This window comes from Watersipora subatra, chromosome 2, assembly GCF_963576615.1.
Source record: "Watersipora subatra chromosome 2, tzWatSuba1.1, whole genome shotgun sequence".
Classification (NCBI taxonomy): domain Eukaryota; kingdom Metazoa; phylum Bryozoa; class Gymnolaemata; order Cheilostomatida; family Watersiporidae; genus Watersipora; species Watersipora subatra.
In genome coordinates this window covers 36,478,642-36,499,629 of record NC_088709.1, presented here as the reverse complement: position 1 = coordinate 36,499,629, position 20,988 = coordinate 36,478,642, and the positions used below count along the sequence as shown (strand labels likewise).

General features: G+C 36.5%; 1 protein-coding gene across 1 annotated transcript in view; it reads left to right on the top strand.

Annotated features, from left to right (window-relative positions):
- LOC137387174 (uncharacterized) overlaps positions 1-20,988 on the top strand; it is a 97,804-nt gene that overhangs the window by 66,128 nt on the left and 10,688 nt on the right. Inside the window, exons 18-25 of the mRNA XM_068073500.1 lie at positions 1,839-1,930; positions 6,936-7,130; positions 7,858-8,034; positions 8,932-9,016; positions 9,340-9,578; positions 10,055-10,215; positions 10,727-10,943; positions 14,209-14,483. Coding sequence (XP_067929601.1) covers positions 1,839-1,930; positions 6,936-7,130; positions 7,858-8,034; positions 8,932-9,016; positions 9,340-9,578; positions 10,055-10,215; positions 10,727-10,943; positions 14,209-14,483 — 1,441 coding nt within the window. The remainder of the gene's footprint in view (positions 1-1,838; positions 1,931-6,935; positions 7,131-7,857; positions 8,035-8,931; positions 9,017-9,339; positions 9,579-10,054; positions 10,216-10,726; positions 10,944-14,208; positions 14,484-20,988) is intronic.

Sequence of the window (20,988 nt, the reverse complement as noted above, 5' to 3'; positions counted from 1 at the left end):
TTTAGAACACCAACTTTGTCAATCATACCTGAAGTATGACACATAATACCCAGTTAGTGCTTGCTTTAGAATACCAACTTTGTCAATCATACCTGAAGTATGACACATAATACCCAGTTAGTGCTCACTTTAGAATACCAACTTTGTCAATAGTACTGGAAGGATGACACATAATACCCAGTTAGTGCACGCTTTAGAATACCAACTTTGTCAATCATACCTGAAGTATGACACATAATACCCAGTTAGTGCACGCTTTAGAATACCAACTTTGTCAATCATACCTGAAGTATGACACATAATACCCAGTTAGTGCACGCTTTAGAATACCAACTTTGTCAATCATACCTGAAGTATGACACATAATACCCAGTTAGTGCTCGCTTTAGAATACCAACTTTGTCAATAGTACCGGAAGTATGACACATAATACCCAGTTAGTGCTCGCTTTAGAATACCAACTTTGTCAATAGTACCGGAAGGATGACACATAATACCCAGTTAGTGCTTGCTTTAGAATACCAACTTTGTCAATAATACCTGAAGGATGACACATAATACCCAGTTAGTGCTCGCTTTAGAATACCAACTTTGTCAATAGTACCTGAAGGATGACACATAATACCCAGTTAGTGCACGCTTTAGAATACCAACTTTGTCAATAGTACTGGAAGGATGACACATAATACCCAGTTAGTGCTTGCTTTAGAATACCAACTTTGTCAATAATACCGGAAGGATGACACATAATACCCAGTTAGTGCTTGCTTTAGAATACCAACTTTGTCAATGATACCTGAAGGATGACACATAATACCCAGTTAGTGCACGCTTTAGAATACCAACTTTGTCAATAATACCGGAAGGATGACACATAATACCCAGTTAGTGCTTGCTTTAGAATACCAACTTTGTCAATGATACCTGAAGGATGACACATAATACCCAGTTAGTGCACGCTTTAGAATACCAACTTTGTCAATAGTACCGGAAGGATGACACATAATACCCAGTTAGTGCTCGCTTTAGAATACCAACTTTGTCAATAGTACCGGAAGGATGACACATAATACCCAGTTAGTGCTTGCTTTAGAATACCAACTTTGTCAATAGTACTGGAAGGATGACACATAATACCCAGTTAGTGCACGCTTTAGAATACCAACTTTGTCAATAATACTGGAAGGATGACACATAATACCCAGTTAGTGCTTGCTTTAGAATACCAACTTTGTCAATAATACTGGAAGGATGACACATAATACCCAGTTAGTGCTTGCTTTAGAATACCAACTTTGTCAATAATACTGGAAGGATGACACATAATACCCAGTTAGTGCACGCTTTAGAATACCAACTTTGTCAATAATACTGGAAGGATGACACATAATACCCAGTTAGTGCTTGCTTTAGAATACCAACTTTGTCAATAATACTGGAAGGATGACACATAATACCCAGTTAGTGCTCGCTTTAGAATACCAACTTTGTCAATAATACCTGAAGGATGACACATAATACCCAGTTAGTGCTCGCTTTAGAATACCAACTTTGTCAATAATACCTGAAGGATGACACATAATACCCAGTTAGTGCTCGCTTTAGAATACCAACTTTGTCAATAATACCTGAAGGATGACACATAATACCCAGTTAGTGCTTGCTTTAGAATACCAACTTTGTCAATAATACTGGAAGGATGACACATAATACCCAGTTAGTGCTTGCTTTAGAATACCAACTTTGCCAATAATAGTGGAAGGATGACACGTTGCACACGATAAGCACTGTTATGCAATGATTCATGTATGTTATGTGGGAGTTTATGGTTTCTCTAGGTGAGTCATTCATTGGTGCGGATGGAAAGAAAAAGAAGAGGATGCGAAAAGGTGTGGATGAGGTGGTTGAAAGTGACTTTGAATATGAAATAGTAAGTCTTTCCATTCCAACCTTTCTCAATTATTGAGTTCTGTCGTTGTATTCAGTTCTTGAGTTTTGTGATGAGTAGGGTTGTATCGAGAGTTGTCTTCCTTTTAGTATTCGCTTTATATTGCTCAGTCATTTCTTTCTCTAAAAGGTTCTTGTATTGCATCGCGCTCATAAAATATAATTAATTATTTGGTGCTATACGGTAACTAAACAATTAAAAAACCAACATTAAAAAGGTATTTTAATAGGATGTTGCCAAAAGCCCTATAGACTCAGCTAATATTTATGACACCTGACCATACTCTGACACCTGACCATACTCTGGCACCTGACCATATGCTGAGACCTGACCATACTCTGACACCTGACCATACTCTGACACCTGACCATACTCTGGCACCTAACCATACTCTGGCACTTAACCATACTCTGGCACCTGACCATACTCTGACACCTGACCATACTCTGGCACCTAACCATACTCTGGCACCTAACCATACTCTGACACCTGACCATACTCTGACACCTTATGTGAACGTAGAATCATGTCAGTCATGACCACCCCAATTTTGGATGCAAATGCTGTCATATTTTATCTCTTTGATCTTATGACACTTTGTTGTGACCATGCATCAATATGTTGTGAATACTAAAGTCTGTTGTGTCTATTAGTATGACAAGTCTGTTGTGTTGTAACTAGAAGTATGACAAGTCTGTTGTGTTGTATATAGGAGTATGACAAGTCTGTTGTGTTGTATCTAGGAGTATTACAAGTCTGTTGTGTTGTTTCTAGGAGTATGGGAAAAATCTAGAAGCTGGTTGCTTAGCCTAGCATTCTGCTTTTCTTATGTTTAATTAATTTCAAAGACTCGTAAAAGGAAAGTTATGAAGTACAATCTAATGTCTTCTGACTTTCATATGTATTTGACATTAGGTCAACAATATTGTACCGTCTGATTGGTCGTTCCAAATGTATTTAATATTAGGTCAACAATATTGTATTGTCTGAATGGTCGTTCCAAATGTATTTAATATTAGGTCAACAATATTGTATTGTCTGATTGGTCTCAGCTACATTGGTTCATTCACAAACAATCATCTCCCAATATCAAGCTTTACATGGTTCTAAAATTAGACCAAATAATGGGATACATGTCCTCTTTTATTATCAACAAACATTGGGATTTTTATTTGAATAGCTTCATATTGTCGATTTAAAGTGCATTGATTTAATGTCCTTTGTCAATAATACCGGAAGGATGACACATAATACCCAGTTGGTGCTTGCTTTAGAATACCAACTTTGTCAATGATACCTGAAGGATGACACATAATACCCAGTTAGTGCTCGCTTTAGAATACCAAATTTGTCAATAGTACCGGAAGGATGACACATAATACCCAGTTAGTGCTCGCTTTAGAACACCAACATTGTCAATAGTACTGGAAGGATGACACATAATACCCAGTTAGTGCTCACTTTAGAATACCAATTTTGTCAATATGTATCAAGAGTATGACAAGTCTGTTGTGTTGTATCTAGGAGTATGACAAGTCTGTTGTGCTGTATCTAGGAGTATTACAAGTCTGTTGTGTTGTGTCTAGGGGTATGACGAGTCTGTTGTCTTGTATCTAAGAGTATGACGAGTCCGTTGTGTTGTGTCTAGGACTATGACGAGTCTGATGTGTTGTGTCTAGGAGTATGACGAGTCTGATGTGTTGTGTCTAGAAGTATGATCAGTCTGTTGTGCTGTGTCTAGGGGTATGAAAAGTCTGTTGTGTTGTGTCTAGGGGTACGACGAGTCTGTTGTGTTGTGTCTAGGAGGATGATGAGTCTGTTGTGTTGTGCCTAGGAGTATGACAAGTCTGTTGTGTTGTGTCTAGGACTATGATGAGTCTGTTGTGTTGTGTCTAGGAGTATGAGGAATCTGTTTTGTTGTGTCTAGGAGTATGACGAGTCTGTTGTGTTGTGTCTAGGAGTATGATGAGTCTGATGTGTTGTGTCTAGGAGTATGAGGAGTCTGATGTGTTGTGTCTAGGAGTATGATGAATCTGTTGTGTTGTGTCTAGGACTATGATGAGTCTGTTGTGTTGTGTCTAGGAGTATGAGGAGTCTGTTGTGTTGTGTCCAAGAATATGACGAGTCTGATGGGTTGTGTCTACGAGTATGTGGAGTCTGTTTTGTTGTGTCTAGGAGTATGAGGAGTCTGTTGTGTTGTGTATAGGAGTATTAGGAGTCTGTTTTGTTGTGCCTAGGAGTATGATGAGTCTGTTGTGTTGTGTCTAGGAGTATGAGGAGTCTGTTGTGTTGTGTCTAGGAGTATGAGGAGTCTGTTGTGTTGTGTATAGGAGTATGAGGAGTCTGTTTTGTTGTGCCTAGGAGTATGATGAGTCTGTTGTGTTGTGTCTAGGAGTATGAGGAGTCTGTTGTGTTGTGTCTAGGAGTATGACGAGTCTGTTGTGTTGTGTCTAGGAGTACGAGGAGTCTGTTGTGTTGTATCTAAGAGTATGACAAGTCTGTTGTGTTTTGTCTAGGAGTATGATGAGTCTTTTTTGTTGAGTCTAGAAGTACGACAAGTCTGTTGTGTTGTGTTCCCACGACCTAATGAGCGGATGCGAAGTTTGGGAGTTTTTATGATAAATGCATGTGCACACAACTTATGAAAATTATTCATCAACAATGAGACAATTCCTCGTATGAAAATTTCATCAACAAATTTAACCATCGTTTTGTAGATTAGTTAAATTTACAATAACGATACAAAACACATATAGGACTATTTAAATATATTACCAAGTCTTTGTAAATTATCGAAATTCTCTAAAAAATTACCCATCTGATCGAATTATACACAAATAGACAGATTTATTTGGATGAAAATCGTCACAAAACGCTTGAAAAGCTTGGTTTAATAAAAGTTAAGACCGGAAATTGAAACATCGGGCGACAAAGAATAGAACGATTAAATCGTGCGCATTTTGCGAAAAAATAACGTGCACATTTCACCAGTCGGTGGCATTGTCGACGGTTTTTGTAATTAATGTAGGAGTACTGAAATCAGTTCATTTTTGCCGATTTCAAATTAACTGACATTTCAGACACATTTGAGTACGTTGTTTTTCTAACTGATGTCCAATGCAGTGTAAGTAAAGGAAATGACGATGATTTTTTTTCTATCGATGTTTATGAGATTACGATATTTAATTATAAGTTTGGATATTCTTCTTGATACTTCTTGATATTGTTAGCTATGACGTTTTGAATTGTAAACAAAATTGTGCATTGGTTTTCTATTATTACTGTATTACTATTACTAAGTTTGAATATTTTTTTTGATACTTGTTGATATTGTTAGCTATGACATTTTTAAATGCAAACAAAATTTTTCATTGGTTTTCTATTACTATATTAATAATATTAGTTATTCTAATAATATCAGTGTATTTTACTTCTAATATTGCATTTCTCCTTTTGCAGGGAGAGAAATATAAACATATAATCTTTTCCTTTCATTATTGCTGTTTGTCATGACCAAACACTTTTTTAAATAGATTTTTCTAAAAATCTATATAAATATCACTTCTTGATATTGTTAGCTATGACGTTTTGAAATGTAAACAAAATTATGCATTGGTTTTATATTATTACTATATTAATAATGTTGGTTATTCTAGTAATATCAGTGCATTTTACTTCTAATATTGGCCAATATTGCATTTCTCCTATTGCAGGGAGAGATATATACACATATAATCTTTCCTTTCATTATTGCTGTTTGTTGTATATAATAACACCCACACCCTGTACATTACAGCTACCATTGCAGTTATCCTATTGCACTGCAGTGCCATTTGACTGTTAATATTGCATTTCTCAACCATCAGTACCCTTTATTTTTTCCAATATCACTTTGGTATGACAGTGGAATTTCTAGTTAGGAGTATGACGAGTCTGTTGTTTTGTATCTAAGAGTATGACCAGTCCATTGTGTTGTGTCTAGGACTATGACGAATCTGTTGTGTTGTATCTAAGAGTATGACGAGTCTGTTGTGTTGTGTCTAGGAGTATGAGGAGTCTGTTGTATTGTATCTAAGAGTATGATGAGTCTGTTGTGTTGTGTCTAGGAGTATGAGGAGTCTGTTGTGTTGTGTCTAGGAGTATGGCGAGTCTGTTGTGTTGTATCTAGGAGTATGAGGAATCTGTTGTGTTGTGTCTAGGACTATGATGATTCTGTTGTGTTGTGTTTAGGAGTATGACAAGTCTGTTGTATTGTATCTAGGAGTATGATGAGTCTGTTGTGTTGTATCTAGGGATATGACAAGTCTGTTTTGTTGTGTCTAGGAGTATGATGAGTCTGTTGTGTTGTGTCTAGGAGTATGAGGAGTCTGTTGTGTTGTGTCTAGGAGTATGAGTCTGTTGTGTTGTGTCTAGGAGTATGGTGAGTCTGATGTGTTGTGTCTAGGAGTATGATGAGTTTGTTGTGTTGTGTCTAGAAGTATGACGAGTCTGTTGTGTTTAGGAGTATGATGAGTCTGTTGTGTTGTGTCTACGAGTATGAGGAGTCTGTTGTGTTGTGTCTAGGAGTATGATGAGTCTGTTGTGTTGTGTCTAGGAGTATGACGAGTCTGTTGTGTTTAGGAGTATGACGAGTCTGTTGTGTCTAGGAGTATGATGAGTCTGTTGTGTTGTGTCTAGGAGTATGAGGAGTCTGTTGTGTTGTGTCTAGGAGTATGATGAGTCTGTTGTGTTGTATCTAGGAGTATGATGAGTCTGTTGTGTTGTGTCTAGGAGTATGACGAGTCTGTTGTGTTGTGTCTAGGAGTATGACGGGTCTGTTGTGCTGTGTCTAGGAGTATGATGAGTCTGTTGTGTTGTGTCTAGGAGTATGATGAGTCTGTTATGTTGTGTCTAGGAGTATGACAAGTCTGTTGTGTTGTATCCAGGAGTATGATGAGTCTGTTGTGTTGTATCTAGAGGTATGACAAGTCTGTTGTGCTGTGTTTAGGAGTATGATGAGAAGGGTCGAATCAAAAAGAAGAAAAAAAAGTACCATGACGGAGCCTCAGGTTCTGAATATGAGTATGAGTATGATGCAGCTGGTAACGTCGTTGGAAAACAGAAAACCAAAGAAGGACTGAAGACTAAGAAACACATTACAAGAGACAAGTTTGACAATGACGATGGCAATTATTTTGAAAAGGTAGGATTAGAGGTAGCATTTTCACTCGCGTGTTATCATCTGATACAAGAGATCAATGCCGGCCATTACTGAAGGCCTTATGCATGTAGCCACACGTCTTTAGTATAACGGGTCCAGTGTTATCGTTTCTGATTTATTTCCTGTTTTGTCTTTCATCATTTGAATGTTGGCTTCCTCTGCACATCTTATTAAAACTGCTGAGTAGACGCGATTCTGTTTAAAGTTTATAGCTTCATGGTTGGTGGATTAGACAATTCTACTTGTAATTCAGCCTCTACATGTATATGTAAACAGTTCTACTTGTAACTCAGCCTCTACGTGTATATGTAGACAGTTCTACTTGTAACTCAGCCTCTACGTGTATATGTAGACAGTTCTACTTGTAACTCAGCCTCTACGTGTATATATAGACAGTTCTACTTGTAACTCAGCCTCTACGTGTATATACATGTATAGACAGTTCTACTTGTAACTCAGTCTCTACGGGTATATATAGGCAGTTCTACTTGTAACTCAGCCTCTACGTGTATATTTTAATTTTATCTCTTTCTTTTAATGAAAAAATAAATTTCTTCTATCTGAAGTTTTGCTAGCAGCAATATCATCTTTTATCTGACGACCTTTTGTTTTAAGTTAATTATAGAAAACGTGACTGCATAACAAAATAACAATTCAAAATTTCAAATATGTTTTTAAAATTTGCAATTTATGAGCTGAAGTATTTTAGGATAAAGATGGAAGGATTAGACTGAGAGCAGGAAAGAAGAAGATAGATATTACAAAGCTAACAGAAGCGGATTTGCGGGCTCTTGGAATCGATCCAACATTGTCTAAGCAAAACCTGGCTAGAGCCCTCAAGGCTCAGTTTGGTGGTGACCTACGCATAATGGATGGAGGTCAGAAGGTAAAAAACACTGCACTCTATTTTCATCTAAGCATCAATTTTGCTCTATAACATTGATAGTCCATCGCTGTCTTTCATGTCTGCCCCTCATCCAACAAAGTACAGCCAGAGTTACCAATGAACTAAGCTTTTGATAGGTACGCATTTTTGCTGCGGGATACCATATTTGTTATAGGCATAGATTAGGATACCATATTTGTGATGGGCAGAGATTAGGATACCATATTTGTGACGGGCAGAGATTACACGGATATTAGTCATGTTACTAAATGAGAAAGATATTTTATGTAGATGTACCTTCACAGTTGCAGAATGTGACTATGAAATCTAACTTTCAACTTTAAGTATAATTTATAATCTAAGCTGAAAGTTCTGTTTAATTTGTCCATAGAAGTTTGCTTAGATGTTGAAAGATGTCATACCCTAACCGCTAGTGATGTCATACCCTAACCGCTAGTGATGTCATACCCTCACCGCTAGTGATGTCATACCCTCACCGCTAGTGATGTCATACCCTAACTGCTAGTGATGTCATACCCTAACTGCTAGTGATGTCATACCCTAACCGCTAGTGATGTCATACCCTCACCGCTAGTGATGTCATACCCTAACCGCTAGTGATGTCATACCCTCACCGCTAGTGATGTCATACCCTCACCGCTAGTGATGTCATACCTTCACCGCTAGTGATGTCATACCCTAACTGTTAGTGAATACCAACTGTACTGCTCACTACTATTTTAGCTCAAGTTCTCCGTTGAATTAAATATGTAAGATACTTGGGAAAGTTGTTAAGCTTTAATTAAAAATTTAGCGATTCTCATCCTTTGGCACCTTTTTAGTTGTTAACCAAAACATATTGCTGCTTGCTAAATATCTTGTGTGTTTCTTGTACAGGTCGGTTTGAAGGCATTAGAAGACTTTGGAAGTGATGTCAATACAGATGATTTAGCAGGAGAAAGTGATCTTGATACATCTACTTGTGAGTTTTTGACCCATATTTACATCCCTAAGGCACTGTTATATGTAACGTTAACTGTAAGTCATGCGCATAAGTGTAAGTCTGCTTGTGAACATTTCAACATATGTTTTGACCAAAATAATGCTAGTTGTTTCTTAGGTAGTAAGTACTCATGTGAGTTTAACTTTTGTAGGTTGTTTGTTCCAATCTACAGGCTATTTTAGCTACAGTGTTAATAAATGTGTAAGTTTATGAGACCTACATCTGAAGTCACATGGAATATAGGTACATATGTGGAGTATTAAAACCAGTGCCGTAAATTTGAAATGCTTGTCCTGCTGCAGTGCAACCTGGCAGGCGCCGGGTGAACATCTTGATGCGTAAAGGAGGAAATGAACTCCTTGGTTACATGAAAAAGTTGGTGGATGACTCAGCCTTGATATCTCAACCGCTAGAGGTGGAGAGAGAAGGGGGCATAGACTACCTCTCCGTATACAGACTGGTTGATCAGAAAGTTGTTGATGGCTATGCCAGAGCATTTGTTGTGGAAGATTCTAGAAAGACAGGCATAATACATTACTCGGTAAACTATCAGATCTCTCTCTGGCTACGGTGAATTATTGTCTACGTTCTTGTCTGCGTGAATACTTGACAGATGTTCTCATCTTCTCTTGATAGTTGTGTAGTGACATACTAATAGTTACAGTGTCATGTTGACAGTTGTATAGTGACATACTGATAGTTACAGTGTCATTTTGACAGTTGTATAGTGACATACTGATAGTTACAGTGTCATGTTGACAGTTGTATAGTGACATACTGATAGTTACAGTGTCATTTTGACAGTTGTATAGTGACATACTGATAGTTACAGTGTCATGTTGATAGTTGTATAGTGACAAACTAATAGTTACAGTGTCATGTTGACAGTTGTATAGTGATGTACTGATAGTTACAGTGTCATGTTGACAGTTGTATAGAGATGTACCAATGGTTACAGTGTCATTTTGACAGTTGTATAGCAACATACTGTTGGTGAAATGGTATGATGTATTACAGGAAGCAAGAACAGCTCTGGAAGGCATAGCCAGTATTTCGGGTATGAAAGAGAAACAGATAGATTATGTAATGAAGATTCTAGAAGTTAGTCCTCATGATAACATGTCTTTTCGCATGTTTGGAGTCGCTGCTGCCCTTGGCGAGCGTATCACCAAAATGGAGTAAGTTGTTCATTTGTGAAGCTGCGTTGCTTTCACTCATTTTATGGTTTTAAATCTTCTGTTTATCTAACTTGAACTAACTGAGCTGTAAGCTAGTAGTTCCCTTATTATATTATTTTTATATGTTATATATTGTTTGCAGTTTGTTCTTGACTTTCAAATTTTCACTGTCACTCGCGAAATTGTATTGATTCAAGAAACTTCAAAGGTTGTATGTTGAAAATTATTCAGTGTGTAGAGTTGAATATTCAGTCTTATTTTACTCATATGTTGGACGAGTCATATGCTAAGGTGATCATTGATTGAATTTTAGCAAGTTTGCCCCTCTCCTGTGTGTTGTGCCTAGTTCGCACTCTGACATATTCTCATGTATAGAATTTATGATTATTTTTTATCCATTTTTGTAAAGCATTGAATCTTTTACACAGAGAAAGTACTTCAACTCATGTATGTAACAGGTTAAGGGTTAACATGGTATAACATCTGTTAACATGGTATCTTCTATCTGCAGTAGCCACTGCAAGGAGCTCCTTGATATATCTGACCTCGCTGACATTGAAAGAAAACTTGAATTATACAAAGAGATCTTCTATTGTAACAACAACGGTGATAGAGATCCTAACTATATAAAGTGTGAGGCTCTGATGATAGAGCTTATAGCTGGGGGCCTTTCCTGGCAGCAACAGGACTATGTTATGACACAACTCCGCCCTAACACCTGGCATGAGGTCAGTATCTGTGAAGTGCTGCTAGATTTTTACCTTGGTTTGTGTTTAACCTCGGTTTAGTTTTAGCAATGATATACAGCCCCCCAAGAATAGGCGACGGCTATCACATGGGCGGGGTTTAATGATCGTGCTATGTTAATATTGTGTTAGCCTGGGTTTCAAAGTTAACACAATTCTCACGGGGCGTTCGCGTTGCCTTGTTAGGTTTTGGAAAACACGACTCATTATTATCTTGCCATTAGCTCACTTAGTCAGTGGGCCCCATCGTTCACAATAGCAAACCTTGAATTTCTACAATGTAGGGGTAACGCCTAACTAGAAAAAATGGATCTATGGAAAATAAAACATTTCAAATTATCTACTTTTACTAATTTTGAAATCGGTAGGTGTCGTAGTATATGCTTAAAATTAAATATAATTTACCCAAAATCACCTGGACAACAGCCTTTTTCCCCTAGTTTTTGATTAATATTTTTCCACCCTTAATATAAAATGACAAAGTCTTTCATCGTTGTCACATTGTTTTACCTGGCCAATAATATGGGACAGCAGGCAAAGTTGTGGAGTGCAGTTTTCATACTCAAAATCTAAATATAAAACCGAATTTAGGCTATTTCACGATTGCGACTATTAATATCACGAATGCTTGTGAATGGCAACTGACTGATCATTACAGTGACAATATTGGGATACTATACTTATTTGACAACAAAATGAAAACAACAGATCAGTAAAATAACCACTAATGTTCATAATATTTGTAAATTTACAAAGGGCTTTATTCAGAATATTTGTTTGTTCGGATGCGGTGTTCGGGTTCATCCCAACAGAGCTCGATCATTAAGCCCTGCCCACATGATGCCCGTCGCCTTTTCTTGTGGGGCGGTATATCATTGGTTTTAGACTGTAAACTTCTTTAGGAGGTTGCTTGCCCTCCATAACCCATACAAATTGAGTAAACTGCATTACAGGTAGCAACTGTTGGCATATTCATTTAAATCACTTCCTTAACTATTGGTTGAATTTTGTTACCATCAGTGTGTAGAACTTTCAGTATATTATTGCTGGCATGATTTCATGAAATTTAAACACCCGCAAAGGTTTTTGCTTTCTTCATATAAATCACCGCTGCCTTTCTAGACAATTTTACTGATAAATTGTTGTTTGCACAAATGTATTTTTTGAAAGTTTATACTTTTGAGAAATATTTACTTAATAAACAACTGTTGGTCATTGTCCTAGTGTCTTCCAAGGATTTCATGAAAGTCACCCTTGATATGGTTTTATACCTTACATGTCACGTTGTGGCTGACGTTGTGGGTGTTCTGACTATTAAACATGTCACATTGTGGGTCCTCTGTCTATTAAACATGTCACGTTGTGGGTCCTCTGTCTATTAAACATGTCACGTTGTGGGTCCTCTGTCTATTAAACATGCCACATTGTGGGTCCTCTGTCTATTAAACATGTCACGTTGTGGCTCCTCTGACTATTAAACATCTATTAGCCGTTTGACATTATTTTGTGCCTTTCCTTTTAATGAGCTTTAATTATGCTGCAGAGCTTAAACACTTTTTAGATGGGTTAATCATGCTTCATAATTGTCTATTTTATACTGTAGTTGTCTTATCTTTTAGTTGTCTTATCGGCAAGATAGAACAAGTCTAATGATTATTGTACAATGTTTACATGATTCAGCCGAGTCACACATATATACCATGTCACTGATAATGTATACTACGTCACTGATAATGTATACCATGTCACTGATAATGTATACTACGTCAATGATAATGTATACTTCTTCACTGATAATGTATACTATGTCACTGATAATGTATACTAAGTCACTGATAATGTATACTATGTCACCGATAATGTATACTATGTCACCGATAATGTATACTATGTCACCGATAATGTATACTATGTCACCGATAATGTATACTATGTCACCGATAATGTATACTATGTCACCGATAATGTATACTATGTCACCGATAATGCATACTATGTCACTGATAATGTATACTATGTCACTGATAATGCATACTATGTCACTGATAATGTATACTATGTCACCGATAATGTAGACTATGTCACCGATAATGTGTACTATGTCACCGATAATGTATACTATGTCACCGATAATGTATACTATGTCACCGATAATGCATACTATGTCACTGATAATGTATACCATGTCACCGATAATGTATACTATGTCACCGATAATGTATACTATGTCACCGATAATGCATACTATGTCACTGATAAGGTATACCATGTCACCGATAATGTATACTATGTCACCGATAATGTATACTATGTCACCGATAATGTATACTATGTCACTGATAATGCATACTATGTCACTGATAATGTATACTATGTCACTGATAATGTATACTATGTCACCGATAATGTATACTATGTCACTGATAATGTAGACCATGTCACTGATAATGTATACTATGTCACCGATAATGTATACTATGTCACCGATAATGTATACTATGTCACCGATAATGCATACTATGTCACTGATAATGTATACTATGTCACCGATAATGTATACTATGTCACCGATAATGTATACTATGTCACCGATAATGTATACTATGTCACTGATAATGCATACTATGTCACTGATATTGTATGCTATGTCACTGATAATGTATACTTACATATAAATTAAATTATAATACTCCCGCTGTGCTTATTTTTGCTAAAACCCCAAAAGTGCAGCATTGTGATCAAGTTTAGCTCTTTTAAAATGATTCATATTCTGTTATATTTTTTGTGAAATTAAATGTTACTCATTGAATTGAGACTGTGTTAACTATACAATTAGATATATGTTCAGAAAAAACTTTGTTAATTGTACAACTAGATATATGTTCAGGAGAGACTGTGTTAACTGTACAATTAGATATAGGTTCAGAAGAGACTGTGTTAACTGTACAATAAGATATATGTTCAGAAGAGACTGTGTTAACTATACAATTAGATGTATGTTCAGAAGAAACTGTGTTAATTGTAAAATTATATATATGTTCAGGAGAGACTGTGTTAACTGTACAATTAGATATATGTTCAGAAGAGACTGTGTGAACTGTACAAACAGATATATGTTCAGAAGAGACTGTGTTAACTATACAATTAGATATATGTTCAGAAGAGACTGTGTTAACTATACAATTAGATACATGTAAAGTTCATCTTAACGCTATATGTGTTTTTGAGTGTATTTCTACACCTACAGGTCTCTTTTCTGGACTATCTTGTATACATACCCCTCTTCCTTTCTATGCATGATGGTATCTGCATGAACCCTCTCGACATGTCCCTTGAGAAGTTTAAACGTAAGCGCCTGACAAAGGGACCCGCAACCCGTGACCTCAACCCTCTCGGCCACCCCCTCAAAAAGAAAACAGCTTGGCAGAATCGAAAAATGGCTGAAGAACTTTTGGATGGAACAGGAGTAGATCGGAAAGAAGCTCAAGATAGAAGTAGACAAATCTTGAACAAGTATGCTCGGTAGGTGGTCGTCTGTTATTCACTAGATTTTAGCTAAATTGTTTCCTCATTTCCTATTAATCAAATTAAATCTTTATTTAAAGTTTTGGGTTGCTTACCTAAGTGTTTCACAAGATAGGCAAAAGCACTCGGGCATTGGCCAACCAGATAATTTTCCAGGAACAATCTGTAAGTTGAGTTTTCCCAGTGAGGTAATAAAATATGTACATTGTTCGCTGTCCGTTCTGATCTTATTGTATGATCTCTAGTGACTTTAGTTCCAAACTTGTATGCTGTGTTTTTATCTACTGTGAGCGCAATCAAACGTAAAAACAACTCCAGCAATCACCCAGTTCCTCGCTGCCAGTAATTGAAGTATCTACAATTTGCCTTGTACTATTGTTTTCAAAGCACTTGCATCAGCGTGACTCACAAGGCTGACTGTGTCATGTGAGAAGAAAGTTTTGGATCACTGTTAGTTTGACAGAATCAGAGAGTCAGGAGTGGTGCGTGTAGGGTTGCACGATAGCTCGATAGTCAACTGCGATAGTCTGTAGTTGTTTTCTCAATATGAATATGTTGCCTATTTTTAGCGTATCAAAACATCCGAAACCTATATATTGTTATCGAATAATCAAAAATAATATAACACGATAGTTTTGCAGATATAGTCAAACTCAAATAACTCGCCCTCGGATAGCTCGAACATTTGGTTAACTCGAACGGATTTGTTTGGTCCGTTCCTATGTAATGATAAATTGCTTTAGATAATTCGACCTCAACTTGGCTAACTCAAACAGTTTTTTGCCCAACAGCTACTGCGACAGTTGTTGGAATATCACCTTATTCCAAGCCATAAACCTCAACTTTTAGTAGTTCTTAGACGTCATTATCACCATCATCAGCGAAATATTTTTTTTAACGACTTTTCTAAAGGTTTGCAAAAAATCAAATTTTGCCAAACATCCAAAGGCGATGGCTTTACGAAAGCAAGGAAAAGTGAGCTAACCTTCGAATAAACTTGAAGAAAAATCGGCAAGCTTGATCTTGGTTAAAGCACTCAAAAAAAAGATGTCTTTTCTTCTGAGCATTTCAACAGCGATCGAGTTTTGCCAATTTTAATCTGAAAACGTCCTGGCAGTCACATCACATAAAACAACAAACCAATCTCAAGTAATAAAAAAGTCTCTATACTTTTGATTAAATGTTTTTTTAACTTTACAGTAGAAGCCTTTTAATTTGCAACAAGCTATGTATGCTTTTGACTTATATTATAGTTTGTATTTATACATCTATATACTAATAAACATCTGTAAGGACTACTACTACTCTCTGTAAGGACTACTACGCTCTGTAAGAACTACTACTCTCTGTAAGGACTACTACTCTCTGTAAGGACTACTACTCTCTGTAAGGACTACTATTCTCTGTAAGGATTACTACTCATCTGTAAGGACTACTACTCGTCTGTAAGGACTACTACTCATCTGTAAGGACTACTACTCTCTGTAAGGACTACTACTCTCTGTAAGGACTACTACTCTCTGTAAGGACTACTATTCTCTGTAAGGACTACTACTCATCTGTAAGGACTACTACTCATTTGTAAGGTCTACTACTCATTTGTAAGGACTACTGCTCATTTGTAAGGACTACTACTCATCTGTAAGGACTAATATTCATCTGTAAGGACCACTACTCTTTGTAAGGACTACTACTCATCTGTAAGGACTACTACTCATCTGTAAAGACTACTACTCATCTGTAAGTACTACTACTCATCTGTAAGGACTACTACTCATCTGTAAGTACTACTACTCTCTGTAAGGGCTACTACTCATCTGTAAGGACTACTACTCATTTGTAAGGACTACTACTCATCTGTAAGGACTACTACTCATCTGTAAGGACTACTACTCATCTGTAAGGACTACTACTCTCTGTAAGGACTACTACTCATTTGTAAGGACTACTACTCATCTGTAAGGACTTCTACTCATCTGTAAGGACTACTACTCATCTGTAAGGGCAACTGCTCATTTGTAAGGACTACTACTCATCTGTAAGGACTACTACTCTCTGTAAGGACTACTACTTTCTGTAAGGACTACTACTCATCTGTAAGGACAGAACTATGCCACTCATACAGGTCACTAGAAATATGAGCTTGTCCTATTTAGTGGTTCCATAGCTGTGACTCGACTAGAAATGTACTAACTTGTGCACACAAGTCTTCTATATATTTCTTTTTTTTTGCAAAAATAAACAGCACTGAACTGAGAAAATGTGTCTGGTTCCTTAGAGTTAACAACAAAACAACTAACATCAAACGTAAAATGTTAAACAAAGTTAGGGTTTATTCTAACATCAGTAAAAAAAATGCCAAATTTGTATTTGTGAGAAGTGTTACATTTTACATACGCTGGAGTTGTCCACCCTTTACCACCATAACGAGATCTTAACCACCTGTAGACACTCCAGCTAATATATTTTCAAAACACATCTTTTCGCAGCGAATTATCTCTTCTTACCGTATCGTATTAATTAATGACATTTAGCATCACGAACTGTCTTAGTTATAGAGCCACTTTTTTAGTAAACACACGTACCTGACGATTGTGTTGATCGACTTTTATGCAATATTAATCATATTGCATAAAAAAAATTATTAGTAAAGTGTGGTTAGTCGTCAATTTTGACATTTGTTATCTCATCTATTATGTAAAACCATAACTTTGCTTCTTTATCACTAATATATGTATATTTATATTATATATCTATATACTTCGCAAAGTCCGTCTGTGTGTTCGTCCAAAATCCAGCTATATATCTTAAAATCTTGGTATAAATATTTCGTACCGAGGAGGATTCGATCTTGGACCAAGCTGTACACCAGTCTGATACCTTGACCACTAGACTACGGAAGTCGAATTGCTATCCAGCCAATATAAGTCATTATATCAGAGCAATACCTAACTGCTTTGCGTATGATGCGGGTCATAGCATAACATCACGAGAAGCTGTTCGCTCACATTATTAAACTGGCTAATAGCAAAACTCTCACTACTTCTCATTGTTTATAAGACAAAAAACTTCTCATGATATGTAGTTTGAAAGTTAGAATGGCAAATGTTGTTATATGTTAAATACAAATCAATTTTCTGTCCAAATACTCTTCTATTACACGGGCAACGCTGGGTGGCACAGCTAGTATACATGTATATATATATATACATATCTATATATATATACATGTATATAGATTTATATATATCTATATATATATATATTTCTCAAAGTGCGAGTGTTGGGTGTTCGTCGGAAATCCGGCTGTAGCTATTATTACCGTCGTTGGAAGCCTAATCTTATTAACTAGCTTAGTGGAGTTTTCCATTGACAATATGCCAGGCTACTAGCTTGAAAGGTACAGTTGTTTGACAAAGTTTTAAAACCTTTACAGTTGTTTTCATTTTTCCCTTGATTTATTTCAACTACACGGCACACTTCTCTCATGATATGTACTTTGAAAGTTATAATGGCAAATGTTGTTATATGTTAAATACAAATCAATTTTCTGTCCAAATACTCTTCTATTACACGGGCAACGCCGGGTGTCACAGCTAGTATATATATATATAACATCCAAAGGCGATGGCCCTACGAAAACAAAGAAAAGTGAGCTAACCTTTGGATAAACTTGAAGAAAAATCGACAAACTTGATCTTGGTTAAAACACTAAAAAAAAGATGTCTTTTCTTCTGAGTATTTCAACAGCAATCGAGTTTTGCCAATTTTAATCTGAAAACGTCCTGGCAGTCACATCACATTTTATATACATATATATATATGTAAAAATTATGTAAAAGTGGAACTTCACTTTATAAGTTAAACATTTTTTTACTAAGAGTTTCAAGTGGTACACTCTTTAGATAAAATCTCTAAAATGAATCTCATACACCAGTAATATGTTGTTATACAGAGTTGGATAAACTGATGATGGGGTTATCTGAAGAATGTGATGCTTATTGTACCACTTATTGTAGGACGCGGATAATATTAGTAATAAACTGAAACTATTAGTAATAAAATGTTTGACTTATAAAGTGAAGTTGTACTTTTACTTATTTTATAATTGAGCTCTGATTCGTCATTGAGCACTCAATAACTAATTGTGCAGCATCCACTTTATGTATATATGTGTATGTGTATATATGTGTATGTGTATATATATGTGTATATTTATGTATATTTATATATGTATATATATATGTATATATATGTATATATATGTATATATACATGTATGTATATGTATGTATTTATATATATGTACATGTATGTATATACATTTATATGTATGTATATATATATGTATATATATGTATATATGTATATTTATATGTATATATATGTTTATATGTATACATATATATACATATATACATAGAAATACATATGTATACATATACATACATATATATACACAAAAATACATATATATGTATATATACATGCATATACATACATATACATACATAAATATACATATATATATATGCATATATAAAGATTAGTAGTTGCCCTTACAGATGTGTAGTAGTCCTTACAAATGAGTAGTTGCCCTTACAGATGAGTAGTAGTCCTTACAAATGAGTAGTAGTCCTTACAGATGAGTAGTAGTCCTTACAGATGAGTAGTAGTCCTTACAAATGAGTAGTAGTCCTTACAGAGAGTAGTAGTCCTTACAAATGAGTAGTAATCCTTACAAATGAGTAGTTGTCCTTACAGATGAGTAGTACATATATATATATATATATATATATATATATCACACTAGAGATGATCCTAGATGCAGACTGTGCAAAGATGCACCTGAGACCATCCAACACATCATCAGTGGATGCAAACAGCTAGCTGGAAACGCATACACTGAGCGACATAATCATGTCGCAGGTGTTGTGTATAGAAGTCTATGTGATGAGTATGGCCTTAATAAACCACAACACTGGTGGGAAGCTCCTGGTAAGGTGAATGAAAATGACTGCGCTAAGATCCTCTGGGACTTCTACATTCGAACTGACAAGCATGTCCTAGCAAACCAACCAGATATAGTGGTGGTAGACAAGGAGAACAAGAGAGCTACTATAATAGATATAGCAGTACCCAATGACTACAATATAGCCAGCAAAGAAAAAGAAAAGGTAAAGAAATATCTCCCTCTTGGAGAAGAGATTGAAAAATGCTGGAATGTAAGAACAACTGTAATCCCAGTAGTCATTGGGGCACTGGGCGCAACAACACCGGCGCATAAAATGTGGCTTGCCCAAATACCAACAACAATCAACTCAGGTGAGTTGCAGAAAAGTGCGCTATTGGGAACAGTTAAGATCTTGAGGCGAGTGCTCAAACTCCCAGGTCTCTGGTAGGAGACCTGAGTTAGAGCAGAATTTACCACCCATACGGGGTATCCGGGGTGAGGAAACAATTTTATATATATATGTACATATATATATGTATATATATATATATGTATATATATATGTACATATATATGTACATATATATACATATATAGATATATAAAAAATGGTTTCCTCATCCCGGTTACCCCATATGGGTGGTAAATTCTGCTCTAACTCGGGTCTCCTACCAGAGACCTGGGAGTTTGAGCACTCGCCTCAAGATCTTAGCTGTTCCCAATAGTGCACTTTTCTGCAACTCACCTGAGTTGATTGTTGTTGGTATTTGGGCAAGCCACATTTTATGCGCCAGTGTTATTGCGCCCAGTGCCCCAATGACTACTGGGATTACAGTTGTTCTTCAAGAGGGAGATATTTTTCTACCTTTTCTTTTTCTTTGCTGGCTATATTGTAGTCGTTGGTTACTGCTATATCTATTATAGTAGCCCTCTTGTTCTCCTTGTCTACCACCACTATATCTGGTTGGTTTGCTAGGACATGCTTGTCAGTTCGAATGTAGAAGTCCCAGAGGATCTTACCACGGTCATTTTTATTCACCTTACCAGGAGCTTCCCACCAGTGTTGTGGTTTATCAAGGCCATACTCATCACATAGACTTCTATACACAACACCTGCGACATGATTATGTCGCTCAGTGTATGTGTTCCCTGCTAGCTGCTTGCATCCACTGATGATGTGTTGGATGGTCTCAGGTGCATCTTTGCACAGTCTGCATCTAGGATCGTCTCTAGTGTGATAGAATTTCGTTTGGAGTTGCCTTGTTGGGAGCACTTGCTCCTGGGCTGCCATGATTAGTGACTCTGTATTGGCCGTTAGGTTTCCTTTGTTCAGCCACATATATGTCTGGTGAAGATCGCCAACCTTAGATATTTGTTGGTGGTAAGCACCATGAAGAGGTTTTGTGTGCCAGTCAATTTCCTCATCATCAGGGCGTAGGACCGTTGTAAGAGCAGCCGATTGAAATTCAGCTAGCAACTTATCTGAGATGGCCATGGAGGCTGCATATGCTGTGATGCTTTGCTCCTCCTCTTTCACTGTCTTCTGTA